The sequence below is a fragment of the Helianthus annuus genome, chromosome 3 (assembly GCF_002127325.2).
Source record: "Helianthus annuus cultivar XRQ/B chromosome 3, HanXRQr2.0-SUNRISE, whole genome shotgun sequence".
Taxonomy (NCBI): domain Eukaryota; kingdom Viridiplantae; phylum Streptophyta; class Magnoliopsida; order Asterales; family Asteraceae; genus Helianthus; species Helianthus annuus.
The window spans coordinates 111,734,108-111,758,451 of NC_035435.2; the positions used below are offsets into that span (position 1 = coordinate 111,734,108).

The following is a 24,344-nucleotide window of genomic DNA, read 5'->3' on the forward strand; positions in this document are numbered from 1 at the left end:
TCTCAGCTCTTGTACATGTTTAGCATGTTGCTGATCAGCCATTTGTTTTTGCTGTTGGAGAAAAGGTTGAAATAAGCTCCATAACTCATTTGCAACAGATGCTTGTGGTGGAGCAGGTGCTTGAGGTGGAACAGTAGTGGGTTGCATCTTTGGTACTTTCAACAACTGTTGCAGCATTTCTTTGATTTCTGCAACAGATGTATCCAGTTTTTCAACTCTGTCCGTCAATTCTAGATACTTTAAACCATCACCCAATTTAATGAGATCATCTGATTTCCCAAGCATTATCCACCGATGCCCCTTTTTCTTGGTACTGAGGTCTTCTTCCTTCAGCACTTGATAACCTTCTGATGGTACTAGTGGTCAAAACAAACTCACTGGTGGATATCAGAGGTGCTATAGAAGGAATTGCCTCCAAGGAAGTCTTATTGATGTAACCATTGTCCAAATGTAAACCAGTGGGTTCAACACTTGTAGTGGATGCTTCACTTGGACTACCACCAAGAGTTACTTGTAACTCAAGGAGTGTAACCTCCCCAGGTTGTGTTGGTGGGTTAGCAAGGATTGATGCATCAGGCCCAGTCATTTGTTGAGGCATATTCTCATTGACAGGTGATTGCGAAGGACTGGTTTGTGCCTGGTTCAAATCAATTGCATCCAACAAAATCTTTGTTTGTGGTGGAAGTGTGGATGTGAGGTTGGGTGTAGAAAGAGAATTTGCCCCGGCCATTGGGCTGTCGATGATGGAAGCAAGTGATTCCAGAGCATCATATTGTGGTGTCCCTATTTGTACAACTTGTTCTTTTTAGAAGAAGCAGGAGGAGTTTCAGCCATGGTTTGAGATACTTCTACCAACTGCTTTGAGGAAGTAGCAGCAGTGGTTTCTTGTGACTTTTTTGTTGTCACAGGTAGTTGCTCTGGTATCTCATCCTCCAGAGTTACCTTTTTGGTAGGTTTGGGGGGTTTTTGGATTTTCTTTTGTTTTGTCTTTTTGTAGATAGAAGGTGTGGGTTTCAAAGCAGTTGTTTTGCTGCTTTGATCACCTTGAGCAGTGGGCTCAGCAGCAGATACCTGAGGAGCAGTGGTAGCTGCTAAATTCTGCTCAGGCACCTCTGCTTGTGTTTTACAAGTTGTTGACATTCTTGTAAAAGTTTCAGCAGTTAAGCTGTGCATTTGAAAAGATTCACCTTGTTTTATTGCAGAAGCATCATCCTTACCAAGTTTCTTTTCAAAATAATAACTTAGAAATCTTGGAAACAGTAAGAATGATTTTGTTTCAACATTTTTAACCAGATCATTAAAGATTTCATGAGAATAATTAAAATTTTCTTCTTAAAGAATAGCATATCCCAGATTTTGAATCTTTAATGGTATTTCATTAAAAGCAGTGGTTTTGTTTGAAACACACATTAGGAGGGTATGAAATAAAAACCTTGTTGCAGAAGGGAAGAAACCTTTTTGTAAGGTATCCCTCTTCATCATTGTATCTGCATACCCTCTTTCAATAAAGTCAATTTTTAACTCGTTTTTAGGAAAGAAGGTTTTACCTTGCTGATCATCGAGTTGAAAGACTTCTGAGATGGATTGTGGTGTAATTTTGACAGCTTTACCCTTTAGAGAAGAGTTAATGGCAATGACAGTCTCACCTTGTTTGTCAAGGGTTGCATTTTCCAAAACTATCTTTGGGTCGTCAAGTAAATTGGTGCATCTGCTATCAACAAAGTTTTGTACTTTGAAGCAGACATCATATCGATGATGGAGTCGAAAGCATCTGTGGTGCCGGGTTTTGTGAGAAGACCCAGAAGGTTGTGAGAAGTTTTGTGTGGGATTTCAATGGGTTTTGCCTTTTGAGAGGCCTCTTTGGAAGATGATTTTGAGGTGGATTTTGCGGAAGACTTCGGTTTAGTCATTTTGAAGAAGACGATCGAAGAAAATTGTGAAGGAATTTGAGGAAATGGGATGAAAACTGCTTTGAGAAGAGAATTTTTATGAATTCAATTTGACAGTAAAACCTTGTTTGGGGTTTTGATCAGGGTTTTATTCAGGGAAAAAGTGAATGCTGATGTGGCAGCGGTTACAAGGATCTGATGGCTAAAAACTGACCACGTGCCAACCCCTGATAAAATGATGAATAATGGAAAACAGTTATTTTGAGAGCCACTGATGAAGCAAACATCAGTGGTTACAATGGTAACAAATGAAACAGTGGGTGATTTTTACTATCAGTGGATAGTACATCAGTGGATAAGACACTGATTTTGAACAACAGTGCTTATCAAGTATATGAGAGGACAGAGGTTGACTTTCAGCAGTGGACAGTGTTTAGGAAACATATGTTTGAATAGAACAGTAGTTAAGAAACAGAGGCATAGCTTTTATAAATTTCTGACAGTGGTTTAGTACCCCAGATGATAAAGACTCTTTTACAATGGTTACTCATTTTGAGTCATAAAAAATTTTAATTATGACATGAGTATCCAAGTATTTTAAGGTCTTTTAGCAATCAACTTTTGATCTGTTTTAAAGCAACTTAAGTTTGATATGACCTTGACACTTGTACCATTACCTTTTGATCTGTTTTCAAAGATAGTATCACCAAAAAAAATAAGGGTTTTACATCCTGACAGGAGATTGAAACTCTTACAATCAAAAATAAGTAAAAGTACAAAATATATCATTCTAAAGAAAAATAACGAATAATATATCCTGTTTTATTGAGAAAAACCTTTTCAAGAAAAATAATTAAAGGTTATTCTGAAAACAGCATCAAAAAGGTTCTGGTACATTTTCCAATTAAAACTCATAGTCACATCATTCTCAAGTTTTAGGAATATGGTCAATGATTTGAAATACATTGTAATAGCCACTGTTTGAGACCATTTTCTTATCAATTGATTGCAAAAATAAATAAGGAGACATGTACACATAGGTTTTGAAAGTCCTGATATAGAGTTTACCATGTGATGATACTGAAAAACTTGCCAAGACCTCTTTTAATTTTGACCACTGGTGGTACAATTTTTACCTGAACTTTCCTGAATCAATGAATGCACATTGTTGCTTAATGACCCTCGTTTACCCAAGTTTGAACTCATAAGTGTTTTGCATTTATACTATTTTCTTTTGACTTCAAAAGTTTTGAGATAAACACACTTTTGAGATTTTGTGATATTTCTTTTTCCCTTTTTACCCTTCTCATTCATAAGTACTAGAATACTTACTGGGAGGTTTTTATTGAAGAAATACTCAGACCAGAATCATTTTACAGCAATGTTTGGAGAGACTTGGACATTTTTTGCATATGCTTATGTCAAATCTCACATCACATATGATTTAGTCTGTTTTACATCTGATTTTCTCGATGTGTTCTCAACAGAGTTGATTTGATCCTTTTTAACAGGATTCTCAACCTGTTTTTCAACACATAAGATTTAATAACTAAAGTTTTAATTTCCCTCCTTTTATGTTAACAAAAACACTAATGTTTTTATGAAACTAGGTTTTTGTTGACAAAAGGTTCACACCTTAGTATCAAACATGGTGGACACAACACAAACTTCTTATCAACACTTGAAATCATATTTGTAAATACTTTGTTATAAGAAGTTTATGTGTCTTATGACATCTTGGTTGTTTTACAGAGTTTTTGAGTAGCAACTTTGAACGTCCTTACTCGTTACTTTGTTTTTCAACAAAATACAATCAACCTTAGTATCAATGAATTTTGAGCTGAACTGTTATGTCAAATTGATTGTTAGATCGAATATGACTGTCCAAGCTCTGATACCAATTGTTAGGATATGAGGCTCTCAGAATTGTGTTTGTTTGCATAATTTGAACATTAAGTGTAGCAGAAATGAACAAAAACTTTGTAAACACAATCGAAGAAGAGAATAGTTTTGATAAACACATGTTTTTCATAGAGTCGAATGATTACAATACAAATCAAAAGATTACAGAGCATGCTTACAAACTAAACTCCCCCTGAGCCTGATGCTCCAAGGTTAATTGCACAAGATGAAAGGATTTGATCAGAGGAGAAGAACTCACTCTATCAATCAAATGTAACAGTACAGGGTACTGTTACATTTATAGGCAAACCAAACCACTGAAGCATCTCAGCTGACGTCACCATGAAAGCGACATCTAACAACCTAACAAACTCTATCCACTGATCTATAACTTCTGACCATACAGACACTGATTACATTCTAAGCACTGATGTATAAACACTAATTCTTCATTCCACTGATGTAGTCAACCACTGATGTTGAGCATCGGTGCTTTCTTCAAAGGGTGATCAGACCTTGAATGGGCAATGCTTTAGCTCTTCAGCAGTGCTTGGATTCCGTTAGTAGATTGAGCTTCAGTCTTTAATCTTCATCAGTACTTTAGTAACAGTTGTCTTATTAAGTAGTGCTTTGAAGTCTGTCAGTTGCCAGATAACCACTGTCAAGGGGAAAGTTTAATGCAAACAGCTGATTATGATGAATCCACTGTTGTGAACCAGTTTTGGTTTTCATTATCTGTTCCTCTCGTAGGGTTCAATCCCAACATAATCCCATTAAACAAGCCCAGCGAAACTGCTTTTTTCATAATATCAGTAAGGGCTTCCATAACAATCAAAAACAAAAAAGGGGAAAGGGGATCCCCTTGCCGAAGCCCACGGGAACATACAAATTCCCACGTTGGTGAACCATTTACTAAAACAGAAGCTCTAGCAGAATGTAAAGTAGCCATAACCCATGCACGCCACCTACTTGGAAAATTCATTTGTGCCATGATAGAGTTGAGGAAAGCCCAATTAAATGAGTTATACGCCTTACTAATATCCACTTTAAAAAACATCCCACTACGCCTAGATTTCTTCAACTAGCTGAAGACTTCATTGAGAATTAGTGGACCATCCGTAATATTTCTTCGTGCCAGGAAAGCAGACTGCTGCTCCGAAATCAAATTCCTATCACTCCTTTTAATCGATTAACTAGAACCTTGGAAATAACTTTGTTAATTACCCCAATTAGGCTAATTGGTCTAAAATCAGCAGCTGGAATCACCAGATCTTTAATTTTTGGAATCAAAGCAATAAAAGAGGACGTACAACACTGATTGATAGAGCCATCTTCATAAAATTTATTGAACAACTGAACCAAATCCTCCTGAATGTCTGACCAACACCATTTAATGAATATAAAATTAAATCCATTCGGACCTGGTGCACGATCCCCATCACAATCCCACACAGCTGCTTTTATTTCCTCCAATGAAAACGGACTATCCAACATAGAAGCCTCAAAATCCGAAATAGCACCCAAGTTGGGTCATACCAGTTCCGGTCTGACAGACATTGGTTCCGTAAACTGGTGGGCAAAGAACGAAAACAAAGATTCCTTAATAGAGAGAGGATTCGTAATCCACACACCATCAATCATAAAGCTATTCAGTCTATTCGTGCTGATGTTAGAGTTTATAATATGGTGGAAATAAGCAGAATTTTCTTCACCTTCTAAAGCTCATTTTGTTTTGGATTTCTGTCTAAGATCTAACTGTTTGATCCTGTCAAATTCCGCCATATAGTTTCTACATTCCGCTCTTTCAGCCAACTCACCATCCAAAAGCATTCTTTCTTCTGCCATACTTTCAATACTAGCCAATCTCCTTTTTTCTCCCCATAATACCCTCCTTATTAACCTTTTCCACTTTCATCCAAGCTTTGATTTTATTTTTTAACCACCGCAATTTAATAGCAAGTGCAAGGTCTGCCGGCCCCGAAAAAGAAAACAAATGACACTGCTGTAGCACAAATTCAAGAAAACCCGAGTATTCGAACCAAGAGTTAAAAAACCGAAAAGGTATATACCCAAATCCGACTGAACAGTAGATAGGACGATAGGCCGATGGTCAGACGTTACCCTGTTTAACGCCAGAACCGTAGCATTAGGCCATTGCTCCCTAAAACCCAAACACACCAGGAAACGATCCAATTTACTAAGCTTTTTACTGTTATCCGAGATATAAGTAAAACTTCCCCCCCATGTTATATTCCACCAAGCCAGCCGAGAGGACAAATTGATTGAACGCATCAGCATTAGCTTCAACAAATCTACAAATCTGAATCATTCGCTCACTAGCATTTCGAACTTCATTAAAATCACCCATCATAACCCATAAACCTTGTACCGAATTCCTAACACCCAATATCTCCGCCCAAAGTGCACGTCTACTTACTGCCTCATTTGGAGCATACACATTCATATAATTAATTCTACAACCAGATGGTACAAGGAATCCCGACACAACAATAAAAACCTGTTATGAATTACATCAACGCACCTGAAAATAGATGGGCACCATAAACATGCCAGCCCTCCTGATCTGCCTTGTGAGTTTACCACTGCTATTTTGTATTCCGCTTTTCCCCAGAATTGATGAAACATAAAAGACACAGAATCTTGAAGTTTTGTTTCCTGAATTGCAAGAAAATGGATACCATAACTTGTTTTAAGACCACGGATCCAATCCGATTTTCGACTGCTCCGAACCCCCCTTAAATTAACGAAAATGCAATTCATCGAGAACCGTTTGTAACACCTTCTTCAGCAACAAGCTTCTCTGTTTCATGAGCGAAGCCGTTAAGATCTACCCCGATTGAAGCCCCAATTCTGATCGTTTCCTGGACCTCATCAGTAATCACACACTGAGGATCGGGTGTGTTTGAACCAGACCCCACACCCACCCCTTGGATATCATCATGGACCGCTGAATCAGCTTGAGGAAGATCCGACCCATTTACCACTATCGTACTTCCAGAATTCTCCCGACTAGGGGTATTCAGATCTATTGGCTCCATATTGGATCTACCAGCTTGATTAAACAACCTGTGAGTGGGTCCCTGAGTTGACCCAATTGATGGTGGGCTACAATTATCCCTATTTCTCTTCCCCAAGTTTGAAATCGGAGTTGGGCCCTCATTTGTCTGACCAACATTAGGCCCAACATTATTGTCTTCCATATTAACCAAAATAGGCCCACCACCACTACCACTACCACTACCACTACCACTACCACTACCACTACCACTACCACTACCACTACCACTACACTACCACTACCACTACCACTACCACTACCACTACCACTACCACTACCTCTACCACTACCACTACCACTACCACTACCACTACCACTACCACTACTACACGACTACGACTACGACTACGACTACGACTACGACTACGACTACGACTACGACCACGACCACGACCACGACCACGACTACGACTACGACTACCACGACCACTACCACTACCACTACCACGACCACTACCACACCACTACCACACCACTACCACCACTACCACCACTACCACCACTACCACCACTACCACCACTACCACCACGACCACCACGACCACCACGACTACGACCACGACCACCACGACCACCACCACCACCACCAGTACTAGTACTAGTAGTATTATTATTATTAGTATTATTATTATTATTATTATTATTATTATTATTATTATTATTATTATTATTATTATTATTAGTAGTAGTATTAGTATTATTATTATTATTAGTATTAGTATTAGTATTATCATTATCATTATCACTATCACTATCACTATCACTATCACTATCACTATCACTATCACTATCACTATCACTATCACTATCACTATCACTATCACTATCACTATCACTATCACTATCACTATCACTATCACTATCACTATCACTATCACTATCACTATCACTATCACTATCACTATCACTATCACTATCACTATCACTATCACTATCACTATCACTATCACTATCATTATTATTATTATTATTAGAAACATCTAAATTCCCTTCTAGAACCTCATTTAAACCGCCGTCATGCGGCTCCCCAAACAAGTCCACATGCAAAGTTTCCAAATTACCACCAGCATTAACTACAGGAGACCAATGCTCTTCCATCGACTCCTGGTCTTCCAGCGGCATTTCATTCCCCATCGGAGCATTATCAGGACGGTCATTATTCTGATCACCTTCTTGCCGACGACCATCATCATTCAAATTCTGCCTGATATCCCCCTCCTCAAAATCATGCAAATCTTTCGAATCCTCATCCGACTCCGAACATGATTCTGAGTCCGAATCCTGAGAACCCAGAATCGATACCTCATCAATATCCAGCACACTACGTCACCCAACAAACAATCGTTTATTATTCCACTTGATCACCACCGCTTCTTCAATTATGGGCGGTTGAGGGGTTATAATCTTCACCGAACCAGTCGAATTAACTTCCTCCTGCCATGAGAATATGACTTTTGCACAACATCCCCGAACATTCCACCGATGTTATCAAACAGGGAATTGTCACGTATGACGAATGGTACTCCAGTAATATTCAGGGTCACCAGGCTACTATAAGGAATATCCTCACCATTCCATAATTGAAACTTAGAGAAAATTGAATTAAAGAAACCAGAATGCAACTCCATACACGATTTGGCTGTCACCTTATCTCTAAAAGTAAGGATATAAGTTACACCACCAACATAGGACAAACCAACTTCATTCATACCTTCAGCTTCGATAACCTTTTTCATTTTACCAATAGACATAACATCTTTGGCAAGACCCAAAACAGACCTACCTATACAGTGAAGGGGGTACAGAGAGCCTTTCCCCCCAACCGTAACCACCTTAGCCCCATGACTCGTCCCCGATGTGTTACCTTTTAGTGCCTCAGCATAAGATCTTCCATCTTGATTAACCGGCTGAACTGCTGGTCCACAGTCAGGCACACTATTATTCGTAGGGGGCTGCTCACCATAGTTATTACCATTGTCTTCCTTCATGTACTCTTGGTTCCTCTCCTTTGGCCTCCATACACACCGACCCAAGAATTTCGGGTCATATTTAATCTTATTATGGTCTTTATCATATTTGGCCAATGAAATAGTAACTTTTAAACCAAACAGCTTCACTGTGTTCATGGATGCTAGTGTCTCCTTCATGTCCACTACACCAACATAACGGACAAAACCAAAACACTTCCCCTTAGTATCTCTTTTCCGAGCCACGTATACATCCGAGACAAAGCCAAATGGTTGAAAAGCCCTCCATAGTATATTCCTTGAAACTTTATCAGCGATATTTTGAACCAGAAAGGTCCACTCTACACCATCTCCTCTGCCTCTGGTGTTCCTTCGGTATTGCACATTGGACCACGGACCTCCATTATCAGGCTCCCCCCTCCGTCAATCGTCATAGCTGATAATAAAAACCACGGGAATCCTAAGCGGCGAATGGGAGCAACAGGAACCCGGATAGGATAAAAGGTTAGATCCAGATATGCTACAATGAGCCTATCGATTAAACCTCGTACTCTATCCAGATGCAATGCAGGTACACTCCGTCGAGCACACAATAGCGATTACCGGGCAGCGGGGGAAAACGGGACACAACTAAAAAACAACAACAAGGAGAGGACCTCCAACGGCGAATGGAAGGCTCGAAAGCCGGGTTAGGGAGAAGGTCAAGCCGGAGAATATGGCGGCCTAACTCGCTAAACCGGCAGGCACCACTTCGTCGAGCCACCGACAGGTCCACGAGAACAGCGACTCTTAGGCTGGATGATTTTCTTGGCGTTGTGGTTTGTTGGTTTCCAAGTCGCTAATGACAACAAATTAGTGCACTATATTTTCACATTTTCGAAAATATATAAAACCTATAGACCACAGGGATCAAACCCGGGTCTACAAGGTTAAACAAAGACAACACGCACCACTGCACCACATGGATGTTTTAAGTTCATATACTAAATGTTCTACATTGCTATGTGTGTACATGTAAGAAACAAAGATTGAAGTATATGTGAATGTGGGCTATGTTTTGGACGGCACAAGAGGGCAGACTCAATATACATGCACACCAAGGGACTTGAGGCAACAACTTTAACTCACGTGGGAGGCATTTTATTTCTAATCAACATATATCATCATTCATATGAGATAATATTCTGTCATGTGTTGGGCTTTTGGTTTCAAAGTGGGCTTGGGCTTGATTCCACAACAATTTTTTGGATTCTAAATAAATACACAGCCGACATCAGCCGTGGAGAGGGAGACAAGGGACGAAATTCAGACTTACTCTTCATCTTTCAAGCTAGTTTATGAAGTCTAACCTAATAGGGATGACAACCGAAGCGGCAAAGAACAATATGCGCGGCTAAACCACTCGTAACTTCTACCCGGATGAACGTATACACGGTTTGATATAATTTTTTGTTTTTCTGATTCTTGTAAACTGGTACAGCTTGACCACTTGTGTTGGATTATTGGTAAACGTTTCTTGTGTTTGAATTACTTGTCGTTTATTAAGCGTATTGGCAACTTCCTTGCGTTGTTAGCGGGTTAGTAAATCGGTGGGTAGTTGATACAAACAAACGGGTTATTAGGTTGCATAGTGAATCTTAAAAACTATCCCTATTAACTAATCAAGTTCATTAATTCCGAGGCCATGTCTATGTGGTGTTTTGAATCAGAAAACGGATTTTTATATTAAAACGGGTATTCGGGATTCCGGGTGGAGGTTATTTCTTCTCATCTTGATAACACTTTCCGTGACAAATCGTGTTTTCTTTTAAAACGACAAACAAACCCCCAATTTAGATAGTTTTGTTTTAATTAATTTTCTTTAACGCTAACCACAAATTCCTCGTACGATACCCTACTTACACTATATACATAGTTTAATTAGGTTTTTTATTGACCCTAACAACAGTCATCAATTATACAATTGATTTGTAGGCAAATTATAGAGATAAATAAACTGAAAAGGTTGGTATGGCGTCATAATAATTTACGAGATTTATGGAAAAACATTTTATGTTATTTATACAAAAGTTATAATTAAAAGATAATGTAACTAGGCTGTGAAACCTTGTCTTTTAACGAATATAATCTTGTTTGTAAGACGAAATCAGACACTTTATGTGGTATAACCTGGTCATTTTGTGATTTATACGCAACTTACAACTAGAAAGGGGTAATATAACCAGGAAATTAAATCCAACTAAAAGATAATATAACTAGGTTGTGAAACCTTCTTTTAAGAAATAATTTGTTATTAAGATGAAATCAGAGACTATTTCTCCTTATAGTAACACAATTTTTGGTGTTAAAATAAACCTTGATTAAGCTGGAAAAAAATATATCCGTTGTGTGTAACTTGTAGCGTTCATATATTATATACGCAAAATAAAATACTATAATTGTTTAAAGTGTTACTAAGTGATTAGGCATTACTCATTTACAAATGAACAACAAACCGGTCAACCATGAAACACAAAACGATTTTAAGTGGGTTCGACATGACATGACCTGAGTACATATAAAAATATGGGTTGGGTTAAATGGTTGAAAAATTCAACCCACAATCCTGAAACCTATTAACCGGACAAGATGGACGCCCCTAGCTTTGAGTATCATCGATCATGTTTGGAATATCTGATAGTGAGGGTACCATTTCGGTACAATTGAAACTATATGAAACAATTTGGCAGCCCAGAAAAGTAATTACCGTTGCAAAAGTGTAAGAAAAATTAAGTATAGTAGTCCGTATTACAAATGCATACCATAATATTTTCTTTTTTTTTTCCAAGGCAGTCGAGGAGATTGATAAGCTTTTATAGTAGGTTTTTGAAACATGATTGGCTTCTAGGAGGCGACTTCTTGTATTACATTGTTTGAAACATAATAAGCTTTTAATCTGATAAATCTCTGGAAATACAAAAAGGAAATTTTTTTGTAGTTTTCAGGACAAAGGAACAAATTCTTGTGTAAACTGATTACATTGTTTGCATATCTTTTGATAGGCCTGCAGTTTATTTGTTTCCTTTCTTGCAAATGTCAAATACAAATTATTAAAAATCTTCTCTCTCTTTGGCTCTTTATAGAATATATCTTTGCAAGATACAATGTACCCACTTGCCGTAAGGGCTCTTTTTTTTTTTTTTTTTTTTTTTTTTTTTTTTTTTTTTTTTGCTTTTTGCGATTTTATTCCAATAATCAACTTGATATGAGATGCACTAGTCTAGTATAAATAACCATCTCTTCCACTCAAAATCATCACACAAGCTTAGTCTCTATAGTCTATAGCTCTCTCTAAGCATTTACGTAATACCATACTTTTAACACAGTAGATATAACCTTTTAACTTCAATGGCATCCATAAGAATATACGCTTGCATTCTTGTGGTTATGAGCCTTTTATGTTTTGGGTCGTCTGAAAGTGGGATTGGAACCATCAATGATCCTCCATACCTGCGTAATCCATAAACACAATCATGCGCACACACATACATATATAATCAATATTATGGAAGGTATCAACCTCTTATTTAGTGATCATAACAAGTTTATTTTGTGATTACAGCATCAGCTTGTTTTGGGTTCCAAGATCAAGGAGTTATGATAGCAGCTGCGAACCAAGATTTATGGCAAGGTGGAGCTGCTTGCGGGAAAAACTTTCAAGTGACTTGCACAGGTGCAACCAACCAAGGCGTACCACACCCTTGTACCGACACCCCCACAGTGAACGTAATGATCACCGATTTTTGCCCGCCACCTGGCTGCAAGGGCGACCTTGACTTGTCACACGAAGCTTTTTCTATCATCGCGGATCCAAGAGCTGGAGGAATCAAAATCTCTTACCAAGAGTACGTGACCAATTAACTATTCATTGACTCCCTTTTCTTTTGATCAATCGCTCAAAATTCCTTTTTCACAACAATTTGTTCATATTTTGTGTGCACCAGGGTGTGAGGAAGAAGTATCACTGCAGTTGCATTCGATTCAGAGATCTTTAATAACTCTACTGACTGGGATTTAGAGGCATTTCCATTCATTTCAACTTCTAATTGTCATTTTGTTTTGATGTTTAGTGTATCTCTTTGTTTTGTTGTACGTTAGTTGTTACATCATGAATCAAAGGTGCATCTTCTTAAAAATAAATCTTGACCTCCACCTTGAATGACAAACTGATGAAAACATGATCCTACTTGTGCCATGTAAATGGATAGTAACTAAACTGTTAGACTTATGTTGTTTGTTAGTTTCAATCACAATCCGCCGGATAGCATTCGTTTCATGGAATGTAATGAAATTTGAATTTGCATAGGAATTGAAATTTGCTTTGAAATGTAGGTGTGTTCGTTTCATAGAATGGAATGAAATCTGAATTCGAATATAGTTGTGTAGGTCCGGCTAGAAGGATCTAGTCGCCTAATCCTTGTGTACAAACCAACCCGGTTGTGCGGAATCCAACCGGAAAGGCAAACCAAGATAGAACACACAATAAAACAACACACAATATTCACCGATTAACACCTCTGTATTAATACGTATGAAAAGATCAGTTACAAGCTCAATGTTTACAGATGTATTCTATAAACTCTCTAAGTTCTCTCGTGTGTGTGTGCTCTCTGTTCTTGTCTCTCTGTGTTCTACCTTATGTTATCCAGAGATTGAAGATTGACTGACTATTTATAGTCACAGCACCACAAAACAGGCTTGGGCTTGGCGAAACACAGCATCATTGACGAATCAAATGAAAACAAGCGACGAAATGGAACAAGTCGACGAAACAGTTCAGTTTCGTCGACCATATGCTTGTTTCGTCGTTCATGGGTTTAGGCCCAATTGTGTTTCGCCGAGATGGTTAAGCCCAAGTATTGTATCTTGTCTTGTTTCAGCCCATGCACTTAATCAAAGTCCTTTATGCATCTTGGGCCCATGATTGTTGATCTTGTACATGACGGAGGAAAGCCATTGCACGAGTCAACATGTGTCAACTCGAGTCGCGTCGAGTCGCGTCCACAAACATGCATCAACAAACTCCCCCTTGGACGCTACTCGCGAGATTCGCCTTTCATGTCTTCTATGTCGGAGGATCTTCAAAGTCTTCACGTCTTGAAAGCAGAAAGTGTATCAACAAACTCCCCGTTTCATGTAGGAAGTGTGTTGACAAACTCCCCCTTAACATAAGCTCCCCCTTGAGTTATGCTCGTGAAAGACTTGATCTTCAGGACTTGAGATCCTTGTGGTGTTGATGATGGTCAGCGGTAACTCGATCATCTTCATCACTTGAGTGTCTTCACGTCGTGTCTTCATTCCGAAGCTTGTCATCGACCATGTTCTCCTTGCCTTTAGAATCTGCACATGCAAGAAATCTAAACGCGTAATGAGAACAACTGCTTGGAATATAGTTAGTATAAACAAGTGACACACGTATGACCATATTTCAATCAAACACCGTCCGACAGCTTGAAAGTTTAATAAATTTATCAATTTTAGTTTCTAACTTTCAAAACTTGCAAATTTCGACAGTTTATGAAGATTTAGTCGATTCGGTTTTCATTCAGGTTTCAGGTAACGAAGACTCGAGCTCCAACATCGTACCATCGAAAATAAGATAGAAATAAAATCTTTTTGGCTTTTAGAAAGTTTATATTAAAACACACCTAAAATCTTTTTGGTATTTTTGAATATTTCAAATGTAAAGACTGAAAGCAGTAAATAAATATATACAGACATTCTTTTTGCGAGTTTCACGGGTAAGAGAATCATATCAGTGTACGGTCATACCAAAACGCTCTTGTTGTTCAGTTAGTTAACATTTAGATAAGCATCCTATAACAATTATCGGTATTGTCGTCCACATAAGCTCAACTTATCAGATGTAATCATGGCGAGGAGATACGTTAAGGTATGATTTATACTTACCGACCGGTGTTCATCCACATCACGACACATTCCCGTATCAAGGTATGCACGAGGGTTCATCTTACCGGTGAGTATACCGATTATCATCTGTTTGACCGTATATGATGTGAGATTCTCACTTATTTTGATTTGAAAACAAGCCCTATGTGATAGAATCACTTATTGATGAGGAACTTGATTTTCATATGCATGAGGGCACAGGAGCAAGTCCGTGAACAGGTCAGTACTTTCGTACAACAGAGAGACGAACTTGACTCCCGGATAAATGTGATATATTATCACTTATTTTGTTTGGGCATGTGATTGTTTATTACTTATTGAGGTCGTATGCAGTATGTACACGTATGTATAGTATCATGGAAGATCTAGACTTGCGTCCCCGTTATTTTTCGGTAAAAGATACAACCATGATACCCAGAAGATAAGCAGCATAAAGACCGAATATCTCAGAATCTCGGCAATCTATCAAACGAAATTTTGGTACTAAGACCATATGCCAATGAATGGTTCCCACCTGGTCTTCAGTCGATTTAAGATTTATATCACCCTGCACACTTTAAAATGATTGTGAGCCTACCGATACATCTTATATAGAGCTGCTTATCGTTTTTCAATTAAGGTTTAAAGAGGTTTGGATAGACCACTGATGTACTATCATATTCTCTTTTGCTCGCCAGGAAACTCATTTTTGTTTTTCTATTGTTTTTGTGTTTTTGAAATTTTTCGATGTTTTTGTATTTTCAAATTTTGGATTTACTCCCCCTAAAATCAATAAACTAAGACAAATTTAAAACACAAGGGTATTTACAAAAATGATTCTCCGATGTTGGTTTTACTCTTGCTTGACCTTAATGCCGTTTACCAATAATAAAAAGTCAAATCTTGATTTGTTAAATGCTTTGGTAAAAAGGTCGGCACGTTGGTCATCTGTGTGGACCTTAACAACATCGATTAGTCTTTTCTCAAAGCAATCACGTATGAAGTGATACTTGATTTCGATGTGTTTGGTCTTTGAATGCTGCACAGGATTTCTAGTGATCTGTAGTGCAGCGGAATTATCAACGTAAATAGGAGTAGTTAGAAATTCAAAACCGTAGTCGCGTAATTGTTGTTGGATCCAAAGAACTTGGGAGCAACAGCTTGAGGCAGCAATGTATTCAGCTTCGCATGTTGATGTAGCGACACAAGTCTGCTTCTTGCACTGCCATGTGACTAGGCGATTTCCTAAAAACTGACATCCAGCCGTTGTGGATTTGCCGTCGATTTTGCATCCGCCAAAATCAGAATCACTGAAAGCGATCAAGTCAAAGTTATTATCCCTAGGGTACCATAGACCGGTGTCAGGGCAACCCTTCAAATAACGAAAAATCCTTTTGACAGCTGCAAGATGTGAGGCCTTCGGGTTGACTTGATATCTGGCAAGAAGGCACGTTGGGTACATTATATCTGGCCTTGATGCTGTGAGGTACATATGGGATCCGATCATCGCGCGGTAGTATGAGGGGCTAACAGCTTCACCCTTCAAGTCTGGAGTAATTCCGTGATTTTGTGGCAATGGGGTACCAATGGGCGTTGCATCAGACATCTGGAACCGGCTCAAGATGTCACCAACATATTTAGTCTGATGGATGAATATCCCAGACTCAGTTTGTTGCACTTGTAGGCCCAAGAAGAAGGTCATTTCCCCCATAGCACTCATCTCGAATTTATCCTTCATAATGCGCTCGAAATTCCTACACAAAACATCATTAGTAGAACCAAAAATAATATCATCAACGTATACCTGTACCAGAAGAAGATCTCCATCTTGTTCTTTGATGAAGCGAGTACAGTCGATAAGACCTCTGCGAAAACCATTCTCCAGCAGATAATTAGATAAGGTTGCATACCAAGCTCGCGGTGCTTGATGTAGACCATAGAGAGCTTTGTTGAGCAACCAAACCCGATCGGGATGGATAAGATCTTCAAAACCTGGAGGCTGTTCGACGTACACCTCTTCTTCAACCACACCATGTAAGAATGCACTTTTGACGTCCATCTGGTAAACCTTGAATCCTTTGAATGAGGCATAAGCCAAAAAGATCCGAATTGCTTCCAGACGTGCAACAGGTGCATAGACTTCGTTGTAGTTGATCCCTTCAATCTGACGAAAACCTTGAACGACTAATCTTGCTTTGTTTCGGATAACTACTACACGGTCATCCTTTTTGCATTTAAACACCCAACGGGTACCAATCTTCTTGTATCCAGCAGGTTTCTTTACGAGTTTCCAGACACCTAGCTTCTGGAACTGTTGCAGTTCTTCCTGCATTGCTTCCACCCAAGAGTTATCTTTCATAGCTTCTTTCCAAGTTCTTGGCTCTTCCTGTGAGACATAACACGCGAAAGACCAAACATTTTGTTGCCCGGATTCTCGAATAGCTGCATACAGTCCTGCATTGTTGTTGTTCCGCAACATGTTTCTTGTTTGAATGCCACTCTGCACATTTCCGATGATGTTTTGTTGAGGATGGGTATTGTGAATCCTTGTTTCTGGATTATCTAGAACTGGAATATTTATACCCAGATTGTTGAAATTGAGATCAACAACTAAATCAATGCCCGGAATTGACGAAGAGGATGATGCAGTAGCTTCAGCTGTTCTGGGGGCATCCACTGGAGGAGTACCCTCTGAAGTACCATGAACTGCTGTTGTTGGAGCTTCTTGATCTGCATCTAAAAATTCACCATCCTCTGAAGATTCGTTCAATTCAGCAGCATCGTGAAAATCCTCATTGTCGAGAGCATTATTGTTCACCGAAGATGGTTCTTGATTGACAAGAATTGGACGAACCACCGGTGAACCTGTTGCATTGTCACTCTCGAAAAACATCCTTGCCGCAGCATTTTCTTCAACTGCTTCAACATTGATCGAATTGAAAAAGTCATCGTACTCAAACATCCATGGCTGACCAGACATTTGACTGGCAATGTGTGCCTTTGTACTCTGACCTCAGACCATTCCTCGACCCTTTTAGTCTCTAGATTCCAGACTCTTAAGTTCGGGGTGGCATACCCAAGAAAGTATCCCTCAATTGCTTTTGCCCCAAACTGTCCATTAGGATCGATTATTGTACATGGAGCTCCAAACGGTTCAAGATATGACAAATCTGGTTTCCGTTTGTGAAGAAGCTCAAAACAGGTCTTGTTGTGCCTTTTAACTGTAAGGACTCGGTTCAACGTATAACATGCAGAGGCCACAGCTTCAGTCCAGAATGGAATCGGCAATTGTGACTCTGCTAACATTGTCCTAGTAGTCTCGATCAATGTGCGGTTCTTACGTTCAGCGACGCCATTCTGTTGAGGAGTATAAGCTGCACTAAATTCATGAAGAATACCTTTTGAAGTGCAAAACTCCGTCATGGCATGATTTTTAAATTTAGTACCATTGTCGCTACGTATTCGCCTAACCTTCAACTTATACAAATTCTCAATCTGAATGATCAAGTTTTTGATAATACCAAAGGTTTCACTCTTGTGTGCCATGAACGCCACCCAAGAAAATCTTGAATAATCATCAGTTATCACGAGGCAATATTGATCATTCCGAATGCTTTTGTGCTTGACAGGACCGAACAAATCCATGTGCAAACGTTCAAGAGGAACTGCCACTGTGTTGATTTTCTTAGTAGGGTGTCGCTTCTTCGTTTGTTTTCCTTTTTGGCACGAAACACAGACGTCTTGAAGATGGAAGTTTTTAAGAGGAACACCATTCACCAATTCATTTGATACCAAATGATTCATTTTGCGTAAGTGAATGTGACCCATTCGTCTGTGCCAAGAGATTGAGTCTTTTTCTGTGGCTTTGGAAACGAAACATGTTGCTTGTGCAGACGTAGTAATAGCTTGGCTCATATCAAGAACATACAAGTCATTTATCCTTGGAGCTGACAAGAGAATCCATTCTTTTGGAATTTTGAAGCCCGGCTTCAGCACATAACATCCATTAGCATCAAAGTGTAGTGAGAACTGCTTGTCACAGATTTGAGAAACTCTGAGAAGATTGTGATCAAGTTGTTGCACAAAGTTGATCTTATCAAAGCTGACAATCCCGTTGGATATCATTCCTTCACCCGTAATATATCCGCCCTTACCTCCTCTAATAGATTTGACGTCGTAGAGAAGCTTCATGTCGCCCGTCATGTGCCTGGATGCCCCACTATCAACAATCCAATGACTACTGATAGTTCCTCCTGAAACACCCTGCACATGAACTCAATTGATTAGTTGGAGATGGGGACCCAAGCCATTGTGGTCTTGGGTCTTCCATTTTCATCAACAACAATTACTTGTTTTCTTTGATGATTCGTAAATTGTGATGGTCCCCCTGATTCATTAACCGTTTTTGGTTTCCAGGTCTGTTTTGTTTTACCAGTGTTATTCTTTAAAATTTTAACTTCATGGTTGTCAGAAGTTTTTGAATTTTCTGGTTTGACAGACAGATGTTTTGTTAACCACATCGGTTTTAATCGCCTTTTCAATTTTCTTGACCTGTTGCCGTTTCTGTTTCTTTTCCCTTTCTTTTACAAGGCGGGGATCTTGTTTTACAGAAACAGATCACTTGCGGTCAGTTTTGTCACGGGGATCATCAACTTTGCCTTTTTGTTTATGAAGATATGAACAATTTCAAATTATATGTCCAATTGTACCACATTCAAAACATGATCTTCGTTCAACAAACCCCGAAGTATCATGTGATCGTCTTGCCGATGATGAACTTTGTGATCCCGAGGTACTAGGTTTCGAACTGTTTGGTTCATTTCTTTTCAAAATTGTTGCTTGTTTAACAAAATCTAAGTTAGATTTGTTTTCAAATGTTTCGATTTTGTCCGTTCCCTTTGATTTCACTGATGTGCGTGTAGTGTAATATAATTTTGATGTATATTTAAGCCCTTTTTTACACTTTTAGCCAAGTTTTAAATTTATAAAACACGATATTCACTAACACTAAACACACATATGGGCAAGTGCACCCATCGTGGACGTAGTATAGTGTTGGTAAGATACCGAGGTCGTCCAACGACACAAGAGCTTTTAATACCGGTTTATCCTCAACGTCTAATCAAATCAAAAAGTGAGAAAAATGTTTTAAACTAAGAAAAATAAAAACTAACTAAATGCTTAAAATAAAAATAAAATAAAAACAGATAGACAAGATGAATCACTTGGATCCGACACGTGTATTAGTATAACCTTTGATTATTTTCGCACTTTTGCACTTGTTTAAGAGATTATCTTAGTTATTGTAGTAGGCCCCTCTTTTGAAGGCGACGTTACCCTCAACCCAGTAGTTTGAGTCAGCAAGGATACAATCCTAAAGGGTCGGATTATTGAAAGATAATGAATTAAGTTATTAATGCAAATTGTGGTAGGCCCCGCTTTTGGCGGTGACGTTACCCTCGGCTAAGTAGTCTGAGTCAGCAGGGATACAGTCCTAAATAGCCGGGTTATAGTATTAATAGTAGTTAACTTATGAGGGGGTCAAAGAGTTTGGATCCCCGCCATCCAATACCTATGGGCATTGAAGGAGATCCTACTAAATTTGACCCAGGTCCCAAGCAGGACCTCTAAACGCTGAACAAGGGCAAGACCCTTACCAAACCGTTCCCTTAACCCCCGACCAGGTAGCCAACATACCTCCATATAGACCGTGGCGATATGAATGGTGAAAATCTTTTATTTTATATAGACAGTAAAATAATGCCAAGACACCACGGACAAACGATAAGGAAAGATCACCTTCAACATAAGTAACTAGTTATTAAAGTCATTAATACAAAACCAAATAAAAAGTGCAAAAGATTAAAAATAAAAAGTATTATACTAAACACTTGTCTTCACCAAGTGATGTAAGAGACTTAGGCAAACATGGCCTTGATTGTCAAGAACTCTTACGATCAATCTTGGATCCCGAGACGACTCACACACTCTACGATGGACAATGGATGATGGTGGTGGATGATGGTGTTATGGTGGTGGTGGGTGGTGGATGAAGTGTGAGAGAGGTGGTGTGCCAAGGGATGAGAGAGAATGAAGCCAAGCTCCTCTATTTATAGGCTGAACAGAAGGCTGGACACGGCCCCGTGCCCGTCTGACATTCTCTCACTTCATTAATTGTAATTGCGAATTACAATTAATGCGCCTGCTGTACTTTCACCACGCCCCCGTGCTCGCTGGACACGGCCCCGTGGTGGGCAATGGAAGCTTCTACTGGTTTGTCGTTTCTGCTGCTTCCTGGGCACGCCCCCGTGTTCGCTGGACACGGGGCGTGTTCAGACTCTGTTTCTTCTCCTTTGCCTTGGGAGGTGCCGTTGAGGGTCCGGGCAGTCCACTTTTGTTCCTTTTCTTGTATTTATGGTAGAATTAGTTGTCTTTTTGCTTCTTTTGTGATTTTGAGCTCATTTCATCCTGAAAATACAAAAGGAAGATAAAAACACTCTTTTTCCAACATTAGTACTTAAAAAGGGTTAGTTTTATGCCTTAATTGATGTGATTTATATGTTGCATTTTACACACATCAAATACCCCCACACTTGAACTTTTGCTTGTCCTCAAGCAAAACTCTTTAAATGTGGCTTACACTCCCAAATGGAATAGGTAGAAGAGAAGTTTTTTAGCTTGTCCTAGAGTGTCGGGAATCCAAGGTTTTTATAGGTTTTATTTTTATTTATTTACAATCCTATTCGTTATGATTTATTTTGAACGTTTCATAAGATGAATTACTTATTTGGGCATAGCATGCCTTATTAAAATTCCATTTATATACAAGTTCACATACCTCACGGGAGATCACTCAACACTCGGCCGAAGGTGTATATTTTAGTGAATCACTCGAGAGCGGCACGGAACTTACGTCTTCCATAGGCTTGCCAAGCAATCAATCCTCCTCCTTTTTAACTTTTTACCTTTGTAAATATCAAGAGGACTTTTGGGGTGAAGGGTTAGGCTTGGGTTAAAGGTGGGTGGTTGGTTAGTGGTTAGTAAAAAAGGGCGAAAATCGTAACAAGCGTCGGTTTTCGTGAAGTACCTTGTTTTTAGTGACTTTTTATTTTGAAGTATTTCTCCAAACAAGCTTTTATAGCTTTTGTTTGTTTTTGACTTCATCATCAATTTTTTTTTTAATCGTCACATAAAAAGGTGAGTTTACGAAAAAGCGGGCTTGTTACTAAAATAAAGGGTGAAAAAAATAAAAAGGTTTTTGGTGGGTAAAAAGGGTTTTGGGGTAATGAAATGAAAGGTTTAGGCTCAAAGGGGCTATCTAGGGGGATTTTGGGTAGGTAAAAAAAATGAAAAATAATGGTTTTGAAAAAAATGGTTAGTCCTAATGCCTCCATCATTTACTTACTTGGGTTTAAGTTGGTAAGGACCGGGAATGTATCGTCGTGGCAAGTTCTAGATTTATAAGGACCGAGCGGCTATTCACACAAGAAACGAAAAATGAGCATTTAATCTAAATATGTGTATTTTTATGCTCAATAAAGGCTCAAAACTCACTTTTGTGGGAATGGGTTTTTAATGTGACCAAGCATATATAATCGAATTTTTAACTAGACTTGTTATACCGTTTCATAATTTTCTTATGTTGGTTCTTTTTTTTATCACGACGCTATCGGTTGTAAACTTGTAAAAATATAACCTTTTTAGAACTTGTTATTCCCAACTTAAACTAAGACAAGTAAATAAAAAAATGAAAAAGTTTTTGAAAAAATTTGGGGTGTTTAGCGGTTCCAATAGAGTTTTGTGTAAGGCTTGTGTTTAGGATTTTGCAAAATTTCAAGGTTTTTAGCATCCCCCCACACTTAAATTACACATTGTCCTCAATGTGTCCAAAAATAATGTTTTTGGTTGATTAGAATGTGTAAAAGTGGATTTAAAAGCAAAGGTTTATGTTACTGGCAGTCTGGACACGGCCCCGTGCCCATTGGACACGACCCCGTGGTGAACTGCCAGTAACGATAACTTACAGAAGGTGAACACGGGGGCGTGTCGGCTGGACACGACCTCGTGTCTGGCAAAAAATTGCAGGTCAGTAGCCAAACAGCAGATCTGGGAGATGAACACGGGGGCGTGTCGGCTGGACACGTCCCCGTGTGGACAGTCTGTTAGCCTGAAAAATAGGTTTTGTCTCCCGGTTTCTCCATCATGGGGCTGCAAGTGCTAATGTTTAGCACTCTAACCCTTGCATTGCACCTGTTTAAACACTAAATACCAACCAAACAAGCACAAACCATCCTAAATTACCATCGTCAAGCATCATCCAAACACAAAGTAAAAATAAAACAAAGATAAAAAGTAGTTAGAGAAAGTAAATTGTTCGACAAATGGCACGCAGGCCATGAATTGTTTGATAGATAGAAGGGCACTTAAACCTGTGGGCTCATCACCAACCAGCCCCTTGTTCCTCCAAGCCTCCTACTCCATGTCTTCATCACTACCATCACCTCCACCCCCGTGCCTCGCCATGTACTCCCGGATGTTACCGATATCATCTTGTATATCGTTAATGTTGCGTTCGATAGCTCCAACCCGGTGGTGTGTGTTGTTGGCAAGATTGTAGGTGTTCCTTGTGCACATGAGGTTTTCCTGCAAAAGATCATGTAAACTTTGAAAGTTAGGAAAACCACCTCCTTGAGAGGAGGATTGGCCCGCATTGCCTTGGGGTGGATACTGAAAATGGGGATGTGGTGCATGAAGAACTAGAGCCTCTTGCGGGTTCCATGCATAGCCTTGCGTTCTCTGAAAGCTCACCGTCCCGTCCTCCGCTTCGTAAAGCAAGTTCATGGATCGGCAAATGTGATAATCGACCCGTCCCGACCATGGACTCCTTTCGAAGGACCTTGGGATATTCGTGAAGTGCTTGAAAAGACGGTACACCCATCCTCCGAAGAAGATCGGTGTAGGAGCATGAGCAAGGCGGTTTAGGTGCATGTTTCGCAGTAGGAGGTACGGAACATCTAGAGGCTTCTGGTTGTGGATGCAGTGAAGGACAACCAAATCTTTCAACCCAACAACGCCACTACTGTTGTGGCATTGGTTCAGCGAGTACGATAGGAGCCTGTGGATGTATCGGTATAGCGGGTCCCTCAGTTTGGTACTTTTGGTGCTGCTCGGGTTGTAGATTCCTTCACCTATTTGAGCCCATGCGGCTTGGCGTTCAGTTGCATCCAAGTCTCGTAATCCCCCTGTATTCTCTTCATTCCCCGCTTCCTCTTCACTATATAGCCCAATGATGGCTCCAAACTGTGCCATGGAGGTTCTAAACGTGGTCCCTCCACATCGAAATTCGACCGCCTCATGGTCAAACGGTTCGCGCCTCGAGTTGAAAATGAAGGTGCTGTAGAACTCCATCGTGCATTGATGTACCGACCGTAGTCGGGTGGTCAATGCGACATGCAGTGGACCCCTCACAATGTTGTTGAAGCGGTCAAGTTGGTTCACCATGGTTAGCAAATCAGTACACGCCCGCCTTGGGTACTCTTCCGGTCTTGTTTGTAGACCCTCGTACCGTGCCCTAGCGTC

The 24,344-nt window shown here is 39.5% G+C and overlaps 1 protein-coding gene across 1 annotated transcript; it reads left to right on the forward strand.

Moving 5' to 3' along the window:
* The first annotated feature begins 12,154 nt into the window (after positions 1–12,154).
* LOC110927934 (EG45-like domain containing protein) lies at positions 12,155–13,028 on the forward strand. Its single transcript, XM_035987938.1, has 3 exons — positions 12,155–12,330; positions 12,439–12,721; positions 12,821–13,028. Exons 1-3 carry the CDS (start codon positions 12,225–12,227, stop codon positions 12,825–12,827), a joined length of 396 nt encoding a protein of 131 aa, XP_035843831.1. The 5' UTR covers positions 12,155–12,224; the 3' UTR covers positions 12,828–13,028.
* The last annotated feature ends 11,316 nt before the right edge of the window (positions 13,029–24,344 follow it).

Bases quoted from the DNA above. Each gene is read 5' to 3' on its own strand.
- LOC110927934 (XM_035987938.1), top strand. From the start codon at position 12,225: ATGGCATCCATAAGAATATACGCTTGCATTCTTGTGGTTATGAGCCTT. The intron at 12,331-12,438 runs GTAATCCATAAA...TTGTGATTACAG, and splicing joins CAATGATCCTCCATACCTGC to CATCAGCTTGTTTTGGGTTC.